Source organism: Haliotis rubra, unplaced genomic scaffold (assembly GCF_003918875.1).
Source record: "Haliotis rubra isolate DU_JTF1 unplaced genomic scaffold, ASM391887v1 Scf36, whole genome shotgun sequence".
NCBI classification, from domain to species: Eukaryota; Metazoa; Mollusca; class Gastropoda; order Lepetellida; family Haliotidae; genus Haliotis; species Haliotis rubra.
The window spans coordinates 2,536,217-2,563,397 of record NW_025767035.1 but is presented as its reverse complement, the minus strand read 5'-3'; the positions used below and the strand labels follow the sequence as shown (position 1 = coordinate 2,563,397).

Here is a 27,181-nt window from a genome sequence, read left to right as displayed (position 1 = left end):
ATCTTGTATTTTAGCACACATCGGTGGGATTTTGCGTTCATACAGTATATAAACTGCACGGCGTATGACACCCTTATCAAAGCTATCCAGTGTGTGTTTCCTACCTGGTTTTGATTTTGACACGACCCCTGAGGTAACTGATTTGTTTACAACTTTGTAAACCTGACTATATGTCAAATTAAGGGCTTTACACATTCTATAGTAAACCCTGTCATAGCTGACGAGAGGTCTCCCCTTTGTTTCTCCAGAATGAAATACTGGTATAAATTTGAAATTAATTGTTCTGCAGAGATATCAAGTCGCATGTTGCCAGTTCAATGCTCATACACGAAGTGAAACTATGGGAGAACAAGATTATCTATGCGATTTGAATTAAGACTTTTATTACGTAATTATTTTGAGTTTAACTACTACAACAGTTCCATGTTTTTCACATATAGATGTTAAAAAAACAAACAAACTTTTTACAATCATTTATATAATTTAATTAGTTGAGGCTATATGAATAATTATAGTCTGTATTTCAAAACTACCATTTGTACTTAAAATATTTACGAATGTTGTTAAAACGTCAAAATTTCCTCCTGTGAAGTCACTCCTCAAGTGCTTGTTTTCATCTGAGCTTTAATATCCAACTAGGTAGAGTCGTGTATGTATCATATATGTGCTTTTATCTTATGTCAAATTCATCATATTGATATTGAAGTCAAAAAGCATTTTCCAAACATTTCTGGCCTTACTTTAGTTTTCTAGATGGGTTCGACGCTTTTGAAGCCTGTCCGTCAGGTGGGCTATTGCTAAATGTATTGTAATGCCTACTGTATTTGCTTACCATACCTCGGTCACACAGACGAACAGATTAACTTTTACTAACTATCGAAATGGTTACAAGAGAACAATGTACCCATGCAGTAACAGGGAGCATCGGGCGAGGAATGGGGTCGGGGCAGAGACTATATTTATCACGTGGTTTGGTGACATGGGTAATAATATGTGCCCGACCACTACCACACCAAATGTACCCTCTTCCCTTTTGTCAAAACCTGGATCCGTCTTTGACATATACCAGTCGTTGTTCCGCGATTATCAATCCTACGATAGGTTTAAATAACGATCCGATATCATTTGTGATATATCATATTTAGCAGGGTGCTAAATACACTGTTGACGAACAGTCATCAAGGAACTGTTATTCCATTAGGAGGCCACAAGATCAAAGATGACCCTTCATTTGTAGCAATACCACCATTTCAGCACGTCATCTCCATGCATTGCGCCAAACCCCGGCATGCAAATTCCCGCCATTTTAATGGGATTACTACACTGTTATCGCCATGACAATCTCCCAACACCGCAGAAGTGAGGGTCTGCAAGACTACGGCTGTTTCATGTCACGACTCCATGCTGCTTTCATGACATCTTGCGTGCACACCAGTCATCATGAATATATTAGTTTTAAATGACCAGCGGTCATAATGAGACCCACAATTCAATGACCACTACACCTGCGTTAGATAAGAATACTCATACAGAATAACATTGGTCTACTTGCACCCCGTCACAAAAAGAGAAAAGAAAAAACACCACGTGGGTTCCGGGATGGGTTAGGTCAACTTTGTGGATCGGGTGGCCAGAATCGGTGACTTGCAAATGGTTCATTGGGGCTTGTAACTCAAGCAACAAGCATCAAGGTATATATTGTCACTGCTGACAGTGACTGCTGTCAATCACTGGCTTGTCTGGTCCAGACGTAACCCGGGTTACAAGTTACAACAAACACTGCCGAGTTTTGTGATATGCAACAAGCAAATGTCAATGAACAGATGCAACTACGTGTCTAATGTCTGATACAGACACAAGGCCATTGTAATCATGAGTGTTGATATAGAGACATTTTCACTGGAGCAGCGATCGATGACCAAGACATGTATCGACCAATGAAATACACAATGCCATATGTTTTTTAGAAAGTGGTCCAATGTAACATATGTTATATTTGGGATTACACATTCTAGTACTTTTTGGGTTGAGTCCCATCCGGGATTCGAACCCACACCCTCAGAGTCAGGCACCTAATCGCCAGCACACAAAGTCAGGCGCCTAGACCGCTCAGCCACCGCGGCTTCCACAAAAATGGAAGTCGGACAACTGGTAGTGACTAGACTGCGGACTTTGTGTACCCCTCTGATAAGTATTAATTGGTACGGCTCCCATTTTTGTGGAATCCGCGGTGGCTGAGCGGTCTAGGCGCCTGACTTTGTGTGCTGGCGATTAGGTGCCTGACTCTGAGGGTGTGGGTTCGAATCACGGATGGGACTCAACCCAAAGAGTACTAGAATCTGTACTTTACTAAGAAAGTGTAATCCCAAATATAACATATGTTATCTGTATCGACCAAGTCCGCGATCGTGATCCACCTGATCCCGTTATTTGAATATTACGACAAGCATGTGTATGTGTGGTTAGACCAATTGTAACCCTGATGAGCTTGACAAAATCACTGTTTCACGATCGAAATGATCAAATTACTCATTCATAGCAATAAATCTGTACTTTTATGTCTGTACATGTATTTTTTTACTTACGAATAAGACTCAGATTGTATTACAGGCTTATAATTGAATTATTTACGTTTATATTTGATTTATTAAGGTAAAAGTATATTTCGAGAAAGCGATCTTAGAAAATTTCAATTTATGATGACGCTACCAAGCGAATATAATGCATGATTTTTTCACAACTTTGTTTTGTAGATTTATAAGGTCTACAACACAATGCACAGAGATACAGTACATATATGTACATTACAAATAGCATTCATTCTTGCATTAAACAAATTATTTGTTGCAGTTTGTCAAATTCTTCAGATGCTTCGATGCTTGAATATGTGTTAATATCCTACAGAAAAACCCGAAAATTAAGTTGTCTGATCCACTTGTAAATGTCAAAAATAAGTGTTTAATGATAAAAGTTAGACCTAAATATGAAGGTAAGACGTATGTGGGATATATGTATGGGTGTATACGATTGTGCTGATAGAAACATATTTATTCGCTTTTTATAATGGGTTACAGAAAATGCAATTTGAAAAAGTTTGATAAGAGTTTAGAGTATTACAAACATTTACATTATTTCCTTATGCATGTGTACAAGTTAAACAAGAAGGTACGTGGGCGGAAATATGGGTTAGAGTGAGTGAGTTTGATTTTACGCTGCTTTTAGCAATATTACAGCAATATCACGGCGGGGGACACCAGAAATGGGCTTCACACATTTTGCCCATGTGGGGAATCGAACCCGGGTCTTCGGCGTGACGAGCGAACGCTTTAACCACTAGGCTACCCCACCGCCCCAATATGGGATAGAAGTACACATCATATATATAATATATGGATATGAAAAACGTCTTTACAAATACGGTCCTTATTGTCATTTGGTAGATGTACATTGCTGCAAATATGTTACGCTGTATGCGTCTCTTCACGTTTGAGCATTAAAAGATCAATGTCCTCTGAGTTGACGTATACAGGTACATAATCTGTCATACAGACCCTGAAACAAACGTATCCAAGAAAGCCCATGCAAGTCTAGAATATGTGACAAGTCTAGATTTCCACAGTTTCAGGTGAAGAAAGTCTCAGGGCTCCATTTCATTATATGTTTATAATTTTTATTATGAACTGTTTTTTCTGTAAAATATGTTCATTTCAGAGACTAGTTATTATATATATAGTCTAACAGGTACACCAATTGTCTCAGACGAAAGATTTCATAGTTTGGATAGACATTGAAACGTCATAGAATTTTATAATTCATTTGTTTCTATGGCTACTGATAGGGTGACCTTTCCCACGTTCACTTCTATTAATTACTTAGCTCTCCGTGAACACCTGGTGTCTTCACTGATTTTCAATGACCTAGTCATTATGTTTACCATTTGTTTTCCTTTTAGGTCAAATAACCACCTCCGTGTTGTAGTGGTTAGAGCGTCCGCCCGGAGAGCGGAAGGTCGCGGGTTCGATCCCCGACCGTGTCATACCAAAAGACGTTAAAATATGGTACTTGTTGGTCCCTGCCTGGCGCTCGGCATTAATGGGTACGACAAGGACTAGTCGGCTCGGTGTCAGTATAATGTGTCTGAGTGGGGTATTCATGCTTCACTGCGGCATGGTATCTCTGTGGGCTAGCACTATAAAACCAGCTTCAGTCTGGGCTAGTACAAGCAGCCGCACATACACATACACACGCAGGCATATGAGCGAAATATTCTCAAGCACGACGTTAAACCCAATTTCACCTCACCTTTAGGTCAAATGGAATCTGTTTCGACAAATATTTAAGACTGATATTTTTTGTGGTGTTGACGTTTTATACTCACAGAAGAATTAAAATCGACGAAAGCTAATAACGCCTGCCTGGTAGTATTTGTTAATCTCTTACTCTGATTAAACTGTGTATATTAACGATAGAGAAACGTATGGAGCTAATCTTTAACCATAATTAAACACCAGGACTATCATTAGGTAATGTTACAGAACAGTAATCATGAATTAGGAACTTATATACAACTTATACACTGAATGTGGTTTGCCGATCCGAACGTCACGTAAACAATGAGATTGAAAAACAATCCGATGATTCCAAGTCCTATTCTAATCAACTAATCAGATTGTAGCACATAGTCCTCTTCGTTTTACAATCGCCTTTAAAATGTAGAGAAATAATAGGACACAAGGAATAGATTCCTAATGTCGTACCCATGTGAGAAATCGAACCCCGACATTGGTCGTTCATTTCAACCACTAGGCTACCCCACCATATTTATTCAATGAATTCTCAAGGTCATATGAGATGTGATCATGTCATAAGTAAGAAAATAAGTTCTGTAGTTTTCCTGCTGACTCAGCATAAGTTGTTAAATGTGTTCTTGAACCAGTTTCAATGTGTCGGAGTATTCTACATACTTACGGAGGCGACTGACGTCTTCATCGGCAGTACTGCGTGGGACTTGAACAAACAATACCCTTGAGTTACAGGGATGAGGTGACAGAAAATGACAAAATGACACTCTCTTCATCATTTCTGGAAGTGCAATCCTTACAAAGGTCATTATTCAGGACATGTTATTGATTACATTCATCCGGCGTTGTTAGTGCGACTGCCTATTCATAATTTTAAGGAAATACAATATTGCACTTCCTACGTGTTAGGGGCGATAGGGTAGCCTAGTGGTTAAAGCGTTGGCTCGTCGCGCCGAAGACCCGGGTTCGAATCCCCACATGGGTACATTGTGTGAAGCTCATTTCTGGTGTTCCCCGCCGTGATACTGCTGGAATATTGCTAAAAGCGGCGTAAAACCAAACTCAGTCAGTCAGTCAGTCCTACGTGTTAAGAAAGGGTTATGTCCCAATGCACAGTTTGCTACAAGACTGATAAAATGTTAAGATATTAATCGTTGTTATTCCCATTAGAACAGGCTACTATATTCGGATTTCCGAATGGACATAATAAGCGCTCGTTGCATCGTAATTGTGCACCAAATGCATAATGTATGCAACATGAATGTGTATATTGAATGAATTTTGCATGTGCATATTTAATATAGTTTGCATATGTTTACTATATATATACTGCATGGTGCAGTAATCACACGGTACATACCTACAGCAAGTGTGCATACTAAAGTAATGCCCCGTGAATGGATGTTGCATGTATGAAGTAAATGAAACATGCATGTATTTATAGCAAATGAGTGCTCCCGGAGCACAGTACTTGACTTGTTGTTTTGCGCCGCACTCTGCAATTTTCCAGGTACATGGTGGCGCTCTGGAAGTGATGGAATCTGGACCAGATTCTCCGTGGCTGACATCATGGACATCGATTTACGCATAGGTTGACATGTATTACCCAAGTCAGCGAGCCTGACTATCGGATCCCGAGATTAAGGAAATGATTGATAAAAGTGATAAATGAACAAAAGTAATGAATGTTCCCTGTGCATAGTGAATGAATGATGTATTTTTACATTGAATGAATGATGCATATGCATATTATTGCACGTTGAATGTGCACAGTAAATGAATTCTGCCAATAGTAAATGAACTCTGTATGTGTATATCAAAGATAGATGCATGTGAACAGTGAATGAATGGTGCTTGTGTGTTGTAAATGAATGATTCATGTGTGTTGTATATGAATGATTCATGTATGTGGTATATGCTGGCTGGCTGGCTGAGTATGGTTTTACGCCGTTTTTAGCAATATTCCAGCAATATCACTGCGGGAGACACCAGAAATTGGCTTCACAAGTTGTACCCATGTGGGGAATCGAACCCGGGCCTTCGGCGTGACGAGCGAACGCTTTAACCACTATGCTACCCCACCGCCCCGTATGTGGTATAGGAATGATGCATGTGTATGTTAATGAATGATATGTACAGTAAAGCTTTCAAATACTTTTTGCTAGACATGTGGAGAACATGCATCAGTGACAAGAAATGTCCAATTCAATTCCCTATTTTCACTTGTATCATACGTTCCCCGATTGTTTTCAGGTGAACAGTTGACCAGCCGTTGCAGGTGTTTATGACGGGTGCTACCAGTGGAGCTGGATATGCTCACCTTGTCGCGAACACCTAGTATCACCACTGTTTCATAGTGATTCTTAAATCGTATCTCGTGGTATCAATCACTGGATTGTCTGATCCACACTGGATTGTTTACAGACTAATAATTATATAAACTGTATTAAAAGCTTTTAAGAAAGCGTTATGAAATAATAGCAAATTCTATGAATTTGATTTAATAAACCAAACCTGTTCTAGAAAGATTCTACAAAAACGATACGTTTGCATGAGGATTTACTAAAATATGTGTTGTGCAAAATGTTTTTTCAGTAGTTGTCCCTGCTGTGTCGCGGAACACAGAACAAATGTTTGATCCTCTTTTGTTAGAAAAGTATTCTACATCTTTTAGCAGGAAACCACAAACTCTCTGGCATCCAAGTTCCCACTGAGAGGAAACGCTTGTCTCCACATGCTGTCTGTAGGAGGAATACCTGTGTCATAGCTGGGTTCTTCATAAAACAATGCTCTAGACAAAAAGACAGAAATAAATATCCTTGTGACTCATCAATCATAGAAGTGTAATTATCAACAGGTGTCGATGTGTGTTAGTCATTAAACCCCATGTCAACTATCCAATACTTTTAGTGAGACTTCTGATTGATAATTCAAGATACAATGTCGCTATACCCAATCTTGTTGTTATTTTACATTGACGTGATTGAAGAACTGTTACGAAACAGTTACATTCAGGTCCGACTGCATTGCTCAATTCCACACATTTAAATCAGGCACATTTCAATGATAAAATATTTAAAGATATATACATCCCACGGCTAAGGGATACTGTATTTGTATTTCCAAAGATGAACAATTGGACATAGTAAATGCTTGTTGCATGTTTATTATAAATAAATGTAATATGGAGGTAACATACGAAATATAGTGCTGTTTCTTTCCGTCCATGATATTGCAGGAAAATATGCTAAAAGCGGCGTAAAACTAAACTCACTCTTTTCTTTTGGATCCTTCTAAAAAAACAGGCATGTTTAATTTGTTGACGACATATCAAGATAGAATTATTCATCATATTATTTTATGCCCGTATCTAGTTCCAGGGTAGATGGTTGTTCTTATGGTAGGGATATGTAAATATATACATTGTAGAGATATTATTATATGACAGATTTTCCTTTGAACGAATGTTAAGAACAATACCTTCTAAAAGTGCTGTGGAAAGTTGAACATGAATCTCATGCCAAAGAGCAAGTTTACAAAATCGTATACAATTTATTGATAAATACCATTAACAAACATGATTAACAATACTGGTTTCGTTATCAAAGAATGGCTGATACCGCCGCTTATGTCCCAATCAGCATTTGAAGTAACAAATGTCAGTGAATAAGAAATAAAATCAAACCAGATAGTTGAATTCTAAAATTCTGATAAGTTATATTTTGATAAACAGGGAGCACTTTTCATCTTTCTAACATTCATATTGCGTGAATTCTAGTAATCATACCACTCAAAAAGCTTCAAATTCCCCGTATAATATTTACTCCAGTCAACATTAATAGCACTCAAATATTCTTAACGGATTAATTGCAGTAAACATTAACCGTTCATATCATTGTAGGAAGATTTTATGGCATATTCAACAAATTGTTATCACATGATAATTAATTACACTGGTACTTGACATCAGACAAGATATTTATTGAACCAACATTAATGGGCCGCTATAAAGATACTGGTTCCATTCAAAACCCTGACAGTTTTCATCACACTAGTTCCCGTTAGCTCGCTAAACGTAAACTTTCACATGTCAGATCCATCCCATCCCAATCCCATTCACAATGACATTGTTTCTTATCTCACACGACCCGTTAAAACTAATTAATCGTCCAGTGATTAGCTCATTGGTAATTAAACAACTCATAAAGAAGAGGTGACGGGCCGCCATTCCGATAGCTAGAATGCCTTCCATATGTAGGCCACACCGAACCAATAAATGTCACCGTTAATTCACGAGATTTGCCGATCACCACCTCGTAATGACGGTGACGGCATTATGTTATTATTCGATAAGGAACGAGATTTCATTGACTGTATCTAATCTCAAAATAACAAACATGGACTGGGAAACGGTTTCAGTGTCAGAACAGGAATATTTGTTCATGCATTATTTTTATTATTTATTTACATACAACCATATGTCATGTTCTGCTCATTCATAAAAGTTTTATTTCATACCGGCTCCCAAGTAGATGTATTTTAACAACAGAATTCTTGATTTACATTTTGCCGTAATTTGCATAAAACGATTAAACAACATTTTAACATGACTTTTGCGTGTCAGTTAAAGTATGTGCGCAGTTTTGAATTGACAACAAGCATTCTAAATTAATTTGGATATTTTTAAAGTTTTTTCTAAACAGACATTTTGTTAAGACAAATTAAGATAATGATGATGAACTTTATTCGAAAGAGGCAAGTAGTTTTAAATTAGGATTTTAATGATGACACATTTATGTGCTCGTTTTTTCCATGCTAATGGCAGGATGTGCCAGTCTAGTCGGACGGATGAGTACCCCAAATGAATATTTTATATAACTTCGTGACATGCATAAATGTTGTGGAAACACTGAGTCAATAAGTTAATACTGAAAAATATAACGATCGGTTATTTAAGACATACATGACTCTTTTTATAAATGCCAAATTCAACAGGCATGACCAGCTGATCAGCACCGTTGTCAGGTGTGTACAGCAGGGTGGGCGTGGGTACATTGATGTCAGTTCTTTCATTCACAATTAAGACAGGTGTGAGACATTCAGTTTTGAAACCATTTATTTGCATTCTACACACACAATCTCCATTGAGATTTTTCGATTTATGGGAATTATGGAAATTTTGCGGCATTAATCATATATGATTTCCCATAAAATTACAGATATGACCAGAATACAATTAGATCTTTAGGTTTTAATGAGAAAGGTCAAATAACACTTTCCATAACATTAATTGTATACATCTTGTGATAGAAATGTTACAATTTCTTGTTTGGCAGTTTTCGAGCAAATCGCTCCCCTGACACTTCCGACATAATTATCATTAAGACGCAATGTAATTAAAATAAATAGAATTTACACACACATATTAGCAGGAGGGCAACAAGGTCACAACACGAGATGAGCAAATGCATCGTGACCAGATAGAACAAGCATTGTCACCACCGTGACGCACACCTCTCTCTGCCCGACCCCACGCCGGCCGCCTGACCCCCACAACTGCACGGAATTACACGCTTCAGCCCGGGTGGCCATGCTGACTGTCCCGACCCCGGGGTAGGGGGAGGGAGGTCACGCCCCCTTGGAGTGGGATGTTGTAATGTCAGTGGGAACGGAAGATTGTCGCAGTGTTATCGTGTCATGGTGATAATGTATATCCACACATAATATATGGTCTATGTAAATATTTATCTAGCTTTAATTTGTTGTCCTTTCTGGGTGTTTTTATGTTAGCAGCAGTTGAAGCAAGATGATATTGGTTTCGTGATTGTTTATGTGGTAAACACAACTTATTCACATCTATAATGGAACTAGTCTTGAAGAAGAAGAAAAGCCAAATTGTATATATGCATGTTTTATAAACTTTCGATATATGTATAGTAACAGAAATGTTGCCATTTTCTTTGTGAAGATGCCATGAATGTTGGTAGTGCAGAGTGTCAGTGATAGAATATTCTTAAATGCTTTTAGTACACCATGTTAATACATTTATGTTTCAAAGTGTCGGTGTCTGTTTAAATAAACAAATGAAAGGAGAGATGGAATAAGAAACATTGTAATTTATTCAATAAAACATCGAGATTAAAATTCTCCTTGACACGTAACATGATTTTCTTCACAAAGAAACCAACACAATATGTTTATACCCCATAAAAGGTTGGCATACTTCTGGAGATTTAAAATAGACATCTAGCCACCCACATCTCGAGCGATGGAACCGGCGTGTAGGAAATATGCCAGCATTTCAAACAAGCTGCGTGACGACGTATGTGGCCAGTCATTTCAGTGGACTTATCAGATCCAACGAGCTGTCCTAATCTGTTGTTTACATTTGCATAGGACATTTTTATGTCAGAGAGATTATACTGTTCTCTTATTTCTCAATATTGTCATCGTCTAGCTTTCAGGATGCTAAATATTTCGCCAAGTCCTCATAATGAGAGCGGGACATTGGTCTTAGTTAATCCACAAAGACGTAAATTTTATTCGGATACAATTAACTCCGGCACGAAAGTTTCACACGGAGGTGGTCTGGCTTTCTGCCGTTGATAAGGCGATAATTACACCCTAATTGATAGCTTTTGCCTTCATAAAACGTAATGAGTTCTAACTGACCAATCAGCGCGCTAGAATACAATAACAATTTGAGGTACTCTCACATATGGGGATGTGTGCACCGGCACTTAGGAGGGATATTTTCTTATACGAACTTATCTGTTTTAATAGTATTTTTCAATTTACGCATTTCATTTTATTCAATGTCAACTTTTTTTGGGTATTATTGATCGAAAAAAGAGAAATATTAAATCGCAGGAAAAAGTCAGCCGCATGTGAAGAGTGTTCGTGACGTCACTTACCGACCCGACCCCCCTTGGTGCCAAAATGGTTGCGACCAATGGGCTCCCATCATTGCACCACTACAAGTGTTTATATGAAATGTCGAAAACTTAAATAGTTTCATCTCGGCGTTTAGGGTAAATGTAAATGCCCCGGGCTACGAAAGAAAACAGAAGTTGGAGGACTAGAAAGAGGATGTACCTCAGCAACTGCATCAGCTGTGTGCCCGGGGGTCCCGCCTTTTGGCCACACCTTACAGGCGACAGCGTCACCGGACTCATCAAAAAAGGACATTCTTTTAATATTTCAGAAATATTACATCCCAACTCTGGAACTATCACACACCATTATTCCACCCCTGTGTTCACATACGGAATGTCCCCCCGGACAACCTCGCCCCCACCCACAAGTTCCTCGGGACTCGCACCCCTCCAGGCGTTGTGTGCCTCAGGGGTGTCAGCGTTCACGTCCCGGGGGTCGGGAGAACAGGGCAGAGGGCAAAGTGACAATTCAACATCTAATCAACTTAAATTTGGAATTAGCCGAATTTTATCTGAAGATTTTGGAAAGGACAAAAGTGAAAAAGGTGAGTTTATGAAATTATATATTGCTATTTTTTGCGCCTTGGAAGTTAATTCACAACACATTTTGCATATAATATCGTCATGTAAAATTGTGTTTTGAAGTAAAAATGAAGAAATTATAGCATTTGTTCAAAACAAAATACTGTTTTCACTTTAAAAAAAGAGAGATTAAATCAGTATTAACCGAAGCACTGTTAAAAGAGTTACTTAATAAAAACAAATGACGGTTTCGTTATATGTTCAGATGATTTCATTAAATTTTATAGTTTCTTGTAAATATAAAGCTAAATTAGTTCTAACATAGTCTTATTTTAAAATATAATCGTGCAAAATATTGGCGTAAAATATAAGGCTTTCACTACTTTCACTACTCACAACTAAAAACAACAACATTAAAGTCATTGCGAAATATATGCTGATGTTATAAACAGTTTAATAAACATAGTACGTAAAATGTGTTTTATTGATTAAAATGTATTTTCCTCTTATTCTTTTTTTGGAGTTTGTGCTACAAAGTTGAAGAATATGAAAGTCGTTCTGCGTGGATACTAGTTACTGACAACAACTGTCCACTACAGTTTCTGCTATTCATCAGGGTTAACACTCCACGAGGAATTCGTCCACTGTATTTAAGTCATATGTCAACACCACTTTAAATGATCATAAACAAATCCCTCCGCCGAACACCTGAGCGGTCAACATCCTCTTCCGCGATACAAACAAGTCCAGGAAAGGGGTATCAGGTACATGTAGGGGGGAGAGGTGGACCCCCGGCTGACAGCAATAGACAGCGTGTAGGGTGGCCAGGGGATCGCGCTCATAGCTGTCTGAAACACATTGCGGGGTAATTGTGACATGTTCAATTGTACTGACATCTGACACGTAAATTAGCATAGTTCTAATTTGAATATTCATATGAAACAAATAAGATATAATCTTACCATTATATTACAAGCAGTTTTAAAATTATGAAGTTTGAATTTATATTTTTCACAAATAAAATGCAGAGTGATATATTGATGATTTATTCGAAAACTGTGCAATATTAGATTAAACAGGAAAGATGATTACAACCACCGTCACTGATTCTTAATTTTCCATATTTTCACGTCACATTCTGTGCTATATATGTACTATGTATTCTGATGATTATAACAAGATGTTATAACAATGTAAGCGTGATATATACATTGTACATCAAATGTTTACATAATAAAACCTTGACAGCATATATATTTTTCCATCCATATAACAATAGTGGATATTTGTAAAGCGCCAGTGACCACCCACTGATGCATGCGCATGGCGCATTAAAACTATTTACAGAAGAGAAAAAGTCAATTGTAGGCTTTAGTAAAAAGGAATGTCTTTAGGGCCTTGGGTTGGGGCGAGTTTGATTTGGAGTGGTAGAGAGTTCCATAAGAGAGGGGCGACATGCTGAAAACTTTTATATATTTTTTTTCTGTTTTTATTTACCTTTGTGCTTTGACATTTGAATATTAACAACTACATCAACATTGACAGGTGTGTCACTTACTCAGACAGAGAGCACTGACAACATATTTCAGGTAGTAATTATAGTAATTAGTAATTATTATTAAAAGTCTGCTGAAAGTTCTTATGTGATAGCTAGTTTACAGTACATGAGGGAGTTGTGTCAGATATGATACTCCATACATTAGAGGGACATGTCATAATTTCCAATACTGCCATTATACAGGAGAAAACAGAACAAAAACTCCAGATATTGGTGGAACATAATATCTGATTTAAATGGGTATCTTTGTCGGGTTTATCTGATTCACTGAGATATTGCCTGATAATTATCATAATTTCATAACTGGCATATCTAACTTTTCAGTAACATCGTGTAACATTGTTGTTTGCGAAATAATTATTTGAATTACTGAAGAAGATTCCTAAGACATACAGGATGCTCAACAAGTTATCGTACCATGCAGGAGGCCAAGGTTGTTCAATAAGATCATACACAAACATTGATATCACTGAAAGAAGGCGAGAGCGCCATGATCCGGTAGTAATGGGATAATTGAGAAGAAAAGGAACAAAAATATTTCTGATATTTAGTATACTTGCCTTCTATCATTCAAGTAATATATGTACTTGCTATTTATAATTTCGGATACAAGTATCTTACTCCTTCACTCACACGCACACGCACGCGCACGCACACGCACACACGCATGCACATACATACATACCTTATAAGTTTGAATTTCAAAATGTATCTGAAGGTATCGATTTTATAGAACTGGTGAACTTCACTGGCGCATAGTCTAGTTCTAATTGGTTTTATGATTGAATATATTTTGAAAACTAATTAAGAAATAGGAAAAGATTGCATCACACACAATTTCTGATGGGTATTTTACACACTTTATGTTTAAAAATAATTAAATTTCCTTTCCGGCACACACTTACAGCATTTCAAATATGGCAAACTCTATTGTTTCCCTATGCTTATTGAACTAATTTATTTTTACACAGATTTACCCTTCCGGAGTATACTTTTTACAAACTGTTACTGGAAGTAGTGATCGTTAAGTTGTCATAATCAAATTTACCAACCGTTCGTTCAATTGTAAATGACATCCAGAAATGTGAGGTGTATATTCGGTTTGTCCTCAGTATATTATCTTCGTATCTTCTTTTTGTTTCAGCAACGTCACCTAAAGGCTCCCCCCCGACTAGCCCTGCCCGACCCCACCTGTGTCCGTGTAACAGCGTGACCTGCACCCCCGGGCACTACCCCCAGATGATGTACCCGTCCTCCCTGTCCGCCGTACATGCCCTGCAACCCCCTCAGTACCCCCTGTCCGCAGGCTCAGACGCGCTGCCAGGTGAGCTATTTTCATGTAAGTCCAATTTTATTCCATCCTTTGATCGTCTTAGTTAATGATACACACTTCACCGTTATCGTTCCCAAATTGTTTTGCATATTTGTAATTTTAGTACCGTGCCTTCAAACTTCCACCATGTGTCTCGGTGCCAAAGTTATTAATATCAGTACACTAATCATAAATTTATGACTAAAAACAAGATGTAAAACCACAAATGTTATGGAATTGTTAAGTATGTTTACAGACAATGTAACCCAAAATATTGAGAAAGGTTATGTATGTTGTATCATATAATCCATATGAATGGATACAAATTTTGATCTCTTCAGCATATTTGTCATTTTGCTTACCTGTTTTTAAAGTACTAGTAAATACATATTGAAACAAAAACTTTTTAGAATTAATCAAATTATATAAAGGTCATGTATGAATGGCACACATAAAATGATAGACTACTGAAGCTGTCAAATTTCAAATGTTATTACAGTGAAAAATTGAATTCAGAATTTACAATTATTTACCAAAATTTGCACCATCGCATATCATATCTATGGTTTTGCTATTTTCGATCGTTTTAAATTACATGTAAGTAGATATACTTCCAAATAAAGTTTCCACATTAAAGCTCTCAGCTACATATCTTCATCGATAGTACGTAATATAAAAGTTATATTTAAATAACTGAGCCACACATTCTATCATGTACAGCTACCTTGATGAACGTATAGAGTGTATTTATCTGTCTATAGCTAGTCAGTGTACAACACTTAATGGTGGTTAAATTGGCATGTTAAAGTTCAAATTCCAATAGGCGTTGGAAGTTTTCATCCTTGCGATGTGCGCTTTAACATTCATTATGCATATATTGTGGATGCCCTTTTTAACATTGCTCTCAGTTTATTTAAAGTTTATTTATATTTAGTTATGAAAAGTATGTTTGTTTCATCCATGTCCACTGACTGTCACCGAAAACAGTGATTAGCTCACCTTAGCATTATCGTAAGGTACTGTGAAGACCTAATGCTAATTTGATATCTATTTCTGTTATTTAAACATCCTTTAGAAATATAGTTACAAGTAACAATTATCGTGTACAACTTATGATTTAGGTTATAGGTTATATGTCGATATTTCTAAAATAATCTTCTGTTTAAGAGTTACATCTGAGTTGTAAAAGCAATCTAAAATACCGGCACTGGGTTCCATAAGGGAAGACTCGACTCGTTAAACACATTTCTCTTAGAGATTCACCTTCGTAATCTGATTCCAGTTTATACTCCCTGAAATGCTATCCATTTAATTTCGCAAAACCTAATTCCTTGTAAAAGAATATTAACATAAGGCCATTTAACTATTATTATACCACCTGAACTAGTATTGACAAATCTCTTGTACGGGTGGGAAAAATTAAAGTGATGGCGTCACTCCACAATTTATGTTCGCAGCTTGGCGGATTTCAGTTCAATGGAAAAGCAAAAGAGTTTTATAACACCAGGTATCTTTGATGATGTTTTACTTCAAATCAGACAAAGCAAGGTTTTTATTCTGACGACGAAATAATATCGAAATGGAATTACTATCAATGTTTTTAAAAAAAGAATATTAACTGTGTATTTATTCATCCGTCTATACAAACCACGAGTAGTGTTTGAACCCCATGCATTAGCTAGTTGTATCTCTATTGCACAAACCACGCTATAGTGTATATGTAAGTCAACATGACTATGTTGTGTGCCTACTAAATATTCATTTTAAACAGCAATCAATCTTAAAATGGTTACGAGATGTTATCTAATAAAATTTAGGCATTTTTTAAATTTAAAAAGTAATATAATTACCCGATGCCAACACTTTTATAAGCAGAAAACAGAACCATACTAAACATGTATGTGTACATTATATACGAGATACCTTTACAGCACAATTAGACTTAGACACAAAAACAAACACTTCAATAACATGTGAGTTTATATTGAACAAATCGCAAAGGAACATGGTCTGTGATTTCGAGAACTAATTTTGGTACCGCGGCGATTATTACGGGATAAAACAGATCTCCAGCAACCTGTGCTTGTCGTTAGAAAACTTAGTGAGTTAATTAGTTTTACGCCGCACTCAGCAATATTCCAGCTATATGGCGGCGGTCTGTATATAATCGAGTCTGAACCAGACAATCCAGTGATCAACATCAAAAACATCGATCTACGCAGTTGGGATGCAATGACATGTGTCAACCAAGTCAGCGAGCCTGACCACCCGATGCCGTTAGTCGACAAGCTTGGGTTACTGAAGATCAATATTCTAACCCGGATCTTCGCGGGTGTCGCGAGAAGAGACATACTGCGATTGAATGGTCAGGCTCCGTGATTTGCCTTAATACGTCATTACACCCTAACGACTCGGTGTTCATGACATCAGTCACTGGATTGTCTGGGTCGGGTATTTACTGGACGCCGTCAAATATAAAGAGTGCAGTGTTACATAGCAACAAAAGTTACATATGTTTGTTGAATCATGATATCTTTGATTTACAAGTTGGCATATGAATAATTAGAGGATTTTAATGTCATTTTCTTTTATCGTTATAACGTTCATCCTGATCTAAGAAACAAATAAAGGAAGTTGTGATTTTTTGTCAACTGTCTTCCCGTTATACCAGTGAACTCGCTGTTCACGTCCGAATATTCTGGGTATGAATAAAATCCGAGTAAAAGGCGACGATCGTGATCGTGTGGTCAGGTTGGGTTACTTCATTGTAGCATGTTACTATACAATTGCGCGAGTCGATGCTGAAGATGTCAATCACTGGATTATCTGGCCCAGACACTCGATTATTTCCAGGCCGCACTCATATTGCTTTCTGCGGTGTTTAACAATAGACAAAATCGTGGAAAGAATCAGAATGTCAGCTATTTTGTATTTCCTCCAAGAATGTAAAAAAGATCGTTGTTATTTTTGTATGGGTTATCAATAAATGTCAGGTAGAGCGTTCGTGTTTTGCATTGGTTCCAAATAATGTCAGGTAGAGAGTTATTATTCTATGACATCGAGAATGTCACAGTTTGTTGATACTTGGCTCCAAGACTGTCAAATAGAGCGCTGTTATTTGTATAGTGACTTCAAGAATGTCAAATAGAGCGCTGTTATTTGTATAGTGGCTTCAAGAATGTCAGGTAGACCGTTGTTATTTTGTATTGGTTCCAAAAAATTCAGACCGAGCGTTGGTATTCTATAATGACATCAAGAATGTCAGGTAGAGCGTTGATATTTTGCATGGAGTTCATGACTGTCAGGTACAGCGTTGTTATTCTGTATTAGCCTCAGAATGTCAACGACGACTGCCTTTCGATACACTATTCTTGAATACAGCTCACACAATCAGTAATGATTTAGTACTGCTTTCTATTGACTGTTCATTAATATTTACGTCTTAATTACTTCATGAAAACCAGCGAGGGAGTAAATGCTGCTTTGGGGATTAAGGCGCATACTACGGCCTGTCCATTATATAGTCTGGGCCAGTGATTGATGTAAATGTACTTCGAATCACATTTGTGTTACTAGCCAAGGAATCCTAAAAATGTGTAATGTAATTGTGAAATACAAGTGGTCATGATCTCATACACGATATACGGTGGTTGTATTTGAGAATTGGGTTCAACTGACAATGTTTATTCAGACGCTTGACATTCCCTGGTTTGGATCAGTGTCAGTAGCGCCCATCAGACACGGCTTAATTAAAGGTTGATTGGGAACAGCTTGTTGTGGCTTCAAACAAGACACATATGTAAGCTGCTAGTTTCACCCAGGCCCGACTAGCAACAAGTTCGAATCTGCGTCACAATACAGTTTCCATTACATACACTACCTAGAACACAAAGGCATCCTAGATGGTCGTTTGTTTCTACCATGATGAAAACCGTCCAGTCTTCAAAATAGGAGTGAGATTAGATACTGGTGCGCCATTTTCCATTATTTAATGTTCTTATTTTTCACTCATGTTTACTTTGTAACAAAGGGGAATCATTATTGAGGTAGTTATACCCATGACAATTTCTTCTAGAATCAGTTTTAAAATTCAACTCTACCTGTTCAGGTAATCTTGGTATCGTAATCTTATATGATAACCGTTCCTTGTGAAAGGAAAACCAAGTTCTACGGATAGTCAACTTCTTTATTGCAATGAGTGCGACGTTTCGGTGTAGGTACCCTTATCAAGCACTCATTGCAATAAAGAAGTTGACTATCCATAGAACTTGGTTTTCCTTCATCAATACAACTTCTAAAATGCCTCTCAAAGAAACCGTTCCTTGTGTTCCTCTCTCCAACTTGAAGAATGAAGGGTCGTTTGGTTGACCGTTAATCTCATGTGAGTAACTGCATTCATTATTTGTGACAAAGAATTAAAAAAACCACAAACTACTATTAATACTATTTAATACTGTTTATTCACCAACCTTTACAATTACTCAAATGTCGCGATTATGACACACTCCATCCATCTACTAACCTGTTAAAGATGTCCGTTACCACTTCACGCCGTGTGGCAGATGTATCACTCCGCCTCCTTCGCAGGGGGTCCTGTCTTAATTACCATTCGATAGGTGGCGTAATTAAACTAAATAAACTGCGCATGTTTGTGGATGGCCGTAGCTGGTCCGGAGACACTATGGTGAAATGCACGCCAGTCGATGCCTGCAGTGAAATAGATTAATCGCTGGTAGCTATGACATGTATAAAGATACAGAGAAAACAATATACACGAACTAGTATGGCACAAGAGGGTGGGAAGGCGCTCCATCAACTCTTGTTTATTTTACCGTAAACCGTTGACACATTTAACAGGATGTCGTAATGACTTTCAAATCAATTTGATAACACGAATCTTCTGTTCTCATCACCACCCCAGGTCATCGTTGGGAGACTGTTTTACGTACTTGCAATTATATCAAATCTTAACATAGTTTATGTCGTACAATATGTGAACCAGGTTTGGCGGTGAGTTTTCGGAGTTGCCGTGTTCTCAATAACATATACATGTATAGAAAAAATGAACATCTTCAAATGTCTGCCTGTTTAGTATCAAATCATCACAAATCGTTTGGTTTGCTTCAGAGATACTAGTTATGTTTCAAGTGGATTGTTTAACAAGTGATAAAGGTGAATGAGCCAATACATTGATACGCACCAAGGTAACTCAGGGTACATCTGTGTTGTGCACTTTGCTATCACAGATGACATATTCACATGATAACATGTATCTTGAAATATTTAAATTAATTTGACGGGATAACTTATTCCTTTCCGACTTTTCTTGAACAGGGCCGTATTCCATCCTCAGTGCAGACAATGGGTCATCCGGGCAACCCAAGAGAAAGCGATCCTGGTCACGTGCTGTCTTCTCCAACCTTCAGAGAAAGGGCTTGGAGAAGAGATTTGAGGTGCAGAAGTACGTTACGAAGCCAGACAGACGACAGCTAGCCGCCATGTTGGGGTTGACGGATGCACAGGTAAATCAAACTTGAAAATGAAAACAGAAAACCTCTTATAAAACAGTTCATCACAGTTTTAAAGCAAGTTTGTGATGAATGACTTACACAATGGAAATACTGCACATCTATAATGACTTAGTGAGGTGGATGTACGTCTGATGTAGAGCTTAACACAACAGACACATTATACTGACTCCGAGCCGACCATTCCTTGTTGTACCCATTATTGCCGAGCGCCAGGCAGGGACCAACAAGTACCATATTTTAACGTCTTTTGGTATGACACGGTCGGGGATCGAACCCGCGACCTTCTGCTCTCCGGGCGGACGCTCTAACCACTACACCACGGAGGCGGTCTTATAATGACTAAGTAATCGATGAGGTGAAATGGAGCTAAAGAGTGCTACATCCCTGATACACCGCATTTCAACATGATATCCCCATTTCAACATGGATACCCGACTCAGGCTCACCGTACCTACTCCAAGCGGACCAGTCCTGACACGAGAAAAACGTCATTTTATCTAAACATATATAAAAATAATATCATATACAAATTAAATCCAAAGTCCTTAATTTCGGAGCTGAAACTTGACAAAGCATTCTTGAATTGATATGTTGAGGAGGAATCACATTAAATATATGCACTTGAATCTGGGAGACAGAGGTCCAAGTCTTATCCCCTAACGCTGAGCGCCAGGCAGGTCGCTTGAGGTGCACTTATGGACGGAATGGTCAGGTTCGACATTCATTTATATACAAAACACAGGTGTACGGTTGTCAGTCGGGTAAATTATCCACAATCCATTTATATCGTGCCCTTTTTTCTCAAGATGAATAGTTTGGAACAGATTTTGACATGTCTGGTGTTTTCTGCTCCCTATCAAAGTATCCCTTTTTAACTAACAACATAATAGCTTTCATTACGCTACTTAGATTCTCAATACGACAGTAGGAATGTTCAATTAACTGGATATAAACTTCTACAGGATACTGTTATTGGTAACGGTTAAAGTAGGACCCAACCCGCTTGTGTTTCAACAGACATATAACAGACATGCAAAAAACCCAATTCATTAAACCAATTCCAATTTGATAAAGTTTAATTACATGCCACGACTCTCGGACGCAGAACCCCCAACGACTGCGGAGGAATATCTGCGTCTGGGTAATGGTAGAGAGAGTGAAAAGGACGTGAGGCAGGGGGAGACTGTGTGGGGGCACGCGCTGACAGCTCATTCCCGGGGGGAGGGAGCAGAAGCGGTAATAAAAAACAACATGTTGATTAACTACGGCACACGGGGATCTCGACTGCAACATTTAACAGTATTTTATGTGAAGGGTCTACCTGCAAGCTCACAAGGACACCCTCATTAATTGAATGTGATTTCTACAACAGTGGATGTCGTATATTAATATAAACAGCCCATGTCGGCGGACCTGGCACTATAATTGAAATGATCTGTACTCCGAACCCCTGACATCCCTCATTATCGTACCTTGCTGTCGCCCTGGCAGCGGAGGTTACGCACTCGTATCCCGCGCGTACGTGCAGGACCAGTTTTAGGGTAGCGGACTATTTATTTACAAGAAGAGGGACATCTAGCAAAGTTTGTCAAGAAATACCCATAAATAACCACACTTGCCATGAATGTTTAATCACTTTATACGTAATACCTCCGTTTTGCAATTCAAATGTTGTACAGGCAGAACCGAAAATAAAATAAAATTTATGGGTGGCCGATAAGGAAAACTATCTTTGTCAAGACTGGACACAAATATGCAGGCAGAACAGATAATGGACCGATTACAGTGTGATGTGTATTTCAATTTGGGCGTCAACATCGCAACACGTAAGAAACGTCAGCTTTAACATTTTAACAGGCTCGTTAAAGCTACTGACTGTATATACAACATCTAGGACCAAGACTTGCTTATGTGTTTTATTACTAAAAACTATTGATTTACGTACGCGGTGTGGGAAATAGTATGTGAATCCCCCAAAAAACAAGAATAGATAATCAGAAATAGTTTGGGGTACCACATATAAACACTTCATTTCCCCGCTTAACTAACAGTCCAATTGAGATAAGACCAAAAACATATAGTCCATTGTAAGACTATGCTGGTTTAACTGAAATTGAGACGGAACAAGATCGGTTACTTTTCTTGTTTAATGATTACAGAACAGTTGCCAGTGGTCACGAACATGATATGTCACGTTTGATTGTAATGAACAGATGCTTCATTTTCGACCACCATATATCGTCAATAAAGGTTTAAGAAAATTATATATTACTACAATATTTTGGGACAAAATATACATCAATTAGTTAAATTTGAATTAATGCATATCTTAAAACACATTTAAACAAATGATCTCATATCGCAAAGTATCATTAAATACTTCAAGCGCTTAAACCCCACACTCCCTTTTGCCGATAATGGTTTTCTGGGATCCGTACCATATGTGGCCGTTGAGCCTTAGTAACAGTGCGCTTCATGTTGTTGGTGGGAACACTAATCGTCTATCTATCTACTGCGAGGAGGAGATTACAGTCCGCCTCCCGTACACAGATACGCGCTCATTTCTCACCTTCCTCTTATTTACTGCACTCAATAGGCATTTATCACAAGAAGCAACACTGTACATGCAAAAAGCAAACGCATTTCCTGCAAAATCTACAGTTCCACTCTCACATGTCTACCAAATGTTTCCCCTTCAACGTGGGGGGCAAAACATCAAAGGCGGATCCCGACATAACCCACAAAAGTTTATTCTCAATTTTAACTTGAAACGTCAGAATAAACCCTCACTCTTCAAAGTGTTTGCTTTAAATCGGCTGGCAGACGTTGATAGAGACCATGGATACTTTATAGAGAAAAAAAAATCTTAAATGAAAAAGATTAAATAATTTAACCGAATAAAATTAGAGAAACGATAAACACGTACGCCATGTTTGACCATGCACAGATCATCCACCTTGGCGGTGAGGCGCATGTGCGATTAATATGATGCTGTTATTCTCACACCTTCCGCCAGGCGATGACGCATGCGCATGTACATATTTAAGATAAAAAGCAACAAGCAAACAACGGGATTTAATACTGTAGGTCTACAACTATCCTAAACTCTTACACGGACTGTAGGTATCACGAAGTTAGCGGACACCTACTCCGCAACAGCGAAGATACAGTCAGTCGAGTCTTATATTCAACAATCCGGACATAGTGGCGTGAGACGCAAGATATGGACTTCAAACATTCTGTGTATTTAGGGAATCGACACCGTGTCTTTGTCGTGGCGAGCAAACACATTAACCACTGGACTACTCCGCCATCCCTAATGTCAAGCAGAGAAATTGGGTATGAATGAATGAGTGAGTGAGTGAGTTTAGTTTTACGCCGCATTTAGCAATATTCCAGCTATATCACCGCGGGGGACACCAGAAATGGGCTTCACATATTGTACCCATGTGGGGAATCGAACCCGGGTCTTCGGCGTGACGAACGAACGCTTAAACCACTACGCTACCCCACCGCCCCGGGTATGAATGAGGACAAGCATTGTGATGTATAGAATTACGATCCTAAACTGTCGTTAAGGTCATGAAGAACTATACACGATTTAACCACAGTTTGTTTAACTTCAGGTGAAAGTGTGGTTCCAAAACAGACGGATGAAGTGGCGTCATGCACAGCAACAGAAAGCCAAAGAGGACGAAGGTACGCCAGATGGCGAGACCGGAAGTAAGGAAGGAGAGGAAAGGGCGTTAGACAAGGTTGATATCGAGGCTGACTCCGAAGAAGAAAGCGACGAGTGCGACAAAGAGGAAGAGATTTCAATAGACAGTGGAGTTGAGGAAACAGATGTATTGTGTTCCATGGTAAGCCAGGAAGAGAGTGCCAAATAGAAAAGGTCGGACAACAGCGTGTATGCGCAACGAGCTATCTGAACCAGTGGCACTGTCAAGATGAACTGCAGTTAAACGTCACTGTCCAATGAGCGATCTTCTTCTGATCACGTGGAGAATATTTATAAACTGAGTAACGTTCTGCATGCAAATTGCGAGCTGCACGTGCGCAACATGCAAACTGTGATATTTGGCTGTGCTTTAAGCACGATATAGGACCATTTGCAGTACGTGAAGACATATTTAATAGGACACTTCTGTAGGATGAAAATGTTCGATCTTTCGACGACAGTAGCTATGCATCTAGATTATACTGTCAATCTTCCTACAAAAGTAGCAACAGACTTGTTCTCTAAAGCTATCTCGACCTTGCTGTTAGTATTTAACTGAATCCTGTGGCATATACTATTGTGTCAAAGCTTATTCAAGTTCAAGGTATGGAAGCCCTGTACAGATATATATGCTGGTGTGGTTGTCAACATGCGACAGGTTTCTTGAAGCACAACAACATTCACAGCCAGATCTTCAGTTGTATAAATTTGTATTTATGAACATGTTCATAAATATGTTCTTGTAAATAAATTATGAATATGGAACTCATTGTTATTTCAATCGTTTAAAACCCGTGATGATAAACGTCTCTGTTAAACAAGCACCATGATGTATTTTGAGTTCGACAGGACAAGTCAAATGCTAACGCGCCACGCGTTAGAGTTACACACATTCGTGATGTTGAATATTCCAACATGCCATGGTATCGGAGTACGGTTCTTAGTGTTTGGTTGCTATAGTTACGATTCTTCTCAAGTACACATAATGGTAATTGGCACGCATGTACATACCGCAGCTACAGGATACACGGCAATTTCTGACATGTAGACAGATGCATTCATTTCTAAGAGGCTTTTTATAAATTATCAATTCTCGGATACTTTTTTAAGATGAAAAGTGTTCATGCAGATATGTTTTCTTCCGTTTTAATGTCAACATGGCCAAATTTAATCTTGCACTGGCGTCACACCACGGGCACCACGAAAAGTAGCTTTATGTATTTGTGGGTACATTTATCTCAATGTACCTTTCACTTCCGAGAACGTAGCAACACTCTTTTTAGACTTGTTCCCGGCTCTCTATGAGCTGCTTCATCTTTGCTATGAAGACATCAATTTCGCGACAGATGATCTTTCCGGATGGTTATCTGAAGGGGCCATCTTCTCACAGTTTCTACGTCCTAAAGCTAAGAGACTTTTCACCAAATCTAAACATCTAATTTAACATTATTAATTCGAATGGATGTAATTCTTGTGTATCGCCCAGGAAACTAGAGTAATACACAAGCCAAATATTTTATGGACCCATTCCTAAAAAACACTGTGCTTGGCGTTTAGTGAAACATAAGACTTGCGAATATTCAGTAATATTCTCCTGAATATATTACTGATGAAATTCAAATGAAAAAGTGAAGTCGAACCCATATCAACATACCAAAGTAATAAAGTAATAAATTGGTGGTTTAACAAAATTTAATCTGTCAATTTGGTCCGGATATGTCCCGACCTAGGCCTCGTCTTCCCTGACGAACATACCCTCTGCCCTTGCATCGAAGCAATGACGCACAACCACACACACACATACACACACACACCTCAACCATGTCCCGCGCCCTTGACGTAAACCTGACGTAAATACAACACCTTTGGCGCACACTATTCCATGGCCATGACGTGCTGTGGAGGTAATGCCATGTAATACTCCGCGACCATGATGTTCTGTTGAGGTAATGCCATGTAACACTCCGCGACCATGATGTTCTGTCGAGGTAATGGCATGTAATACTCCGCGACCATGATGTTCTGTCGAGGTAATGACATGTAATACTCCGCGACCATGATGTTCTGTCGAGGTAATGACATGTAATACTCCGCGACCATGATGTTCTGTCGAGGTAATGACATGTAATACTTCACGACCATGATGTTCTGTCGAGGTAATGACATGTAATACTCCGCGACCATGATGTTCTGTCGAGGTAATGATATGCAATGCTCCGGGGCCATGACGTTCCGTCTAGGTAATAACAATAACCCTGTGAATTCTATTATACAAGTGCATGTAAAACGTCTAAAATGACTGGTATAATTCCAAACGACAGACAGCTTGGTAATTGCAGTTTGTTTACACTTGGGTTCTATTCATAGTCAGTTATAAACTCAGTAAAAGAAACGGCTTCACAACACCGCGAACCACATACTTCGTCTCTCCGACCGACATTAGCCTATCGGGAGATTTACCAGTATATACATTAACTCCAGACATACACCAAACGCCATGGAATGACCTGTTCAAATAAATTTGTTAAACAAAGTATCTTTCTCTAATCACCCTGCCACTTCCGAGGCTATTAAACAGTCATCAATATCGTTGACTTGGGTGAGATCTGGGAACCTGCAGCTGAGGAAAGCGACCACCCCCCAGGGAACAATTGGCCGACCCTCGTGTAAACAAATAAATGGTTACAATTGGGTGATAACATTATGTTTACGAGGTGAGAGAGTTGTCAGAGGAGGGCTAACCACGGTGTCAGCTTCTCAGCTCTACGACCATGGGTACTTGACTTTATCGCAATACAAATATGGGAAGTGTAGCGAGGTATCTCGTCTTACTAACAAACCGTCACTCTCGATAAATGACCAGTAATTATCTCGCCCATATCTGTGGTGTATGGTGTCTCTATGTCAAGTGGAGGGAACAGGAGACGGTGTATGTACAGCGATACTTACCAAGTCGTACAATAACTAATTACGTACAAACATATCACTTTCGTGGAGGATACGCGTGGAAAGCAAACAGTCGGCTAAAAATCGTATTATTAAAACAAAAGACTGCTCTTAATAATACCGATAGATGCATCAAAAGCAAAAGACCAATAAATAAGCTATGAAATTGTTTTAACAAAATATATGTAAAGAATGAGGACATTTTTTATGGATATAAAAATAGTCCTCAATCTTCACCTACCCAACTTCTAGAATGCCCATCAAAGAAGAAAATAAATGTAATTTCAAACAATAATTATATATGCTGCGGATTCCGTAGTGTAACAAAGAGTCGGATATGCCTTCGTTATGTGAACAC

General features: G+C 38.5%; 1 protein-coding gene across 1 annotated transcript; it reads left to right on the top strand.

Moving 5' to 3' along the window:
* The first annotated feature begins 19,089 nt into the window (after positions 1-19,089).
* Positions 19,090-25,864, top strand: LOC124285451 (H2.0-like homeobox protein). Its single transcript, XM_046721675.1, has 2 exons — positions 19,090-20,150; positions 23,786-25,864. Exons 1-2 carry the CDS (start codon positions 20,127-20,129, stop codon positions 24,044-24,046), a joined length of 285 nt encoding a protein of 94 aa, XP_046577631.1. The 5' UTR covers positions 19,090-20,126; the 3' UTR covers positions 24,047-25,864.
* The last annotated feature ends 1,317 nt before the right edge of the window (positions 25,865-27,181 follow it).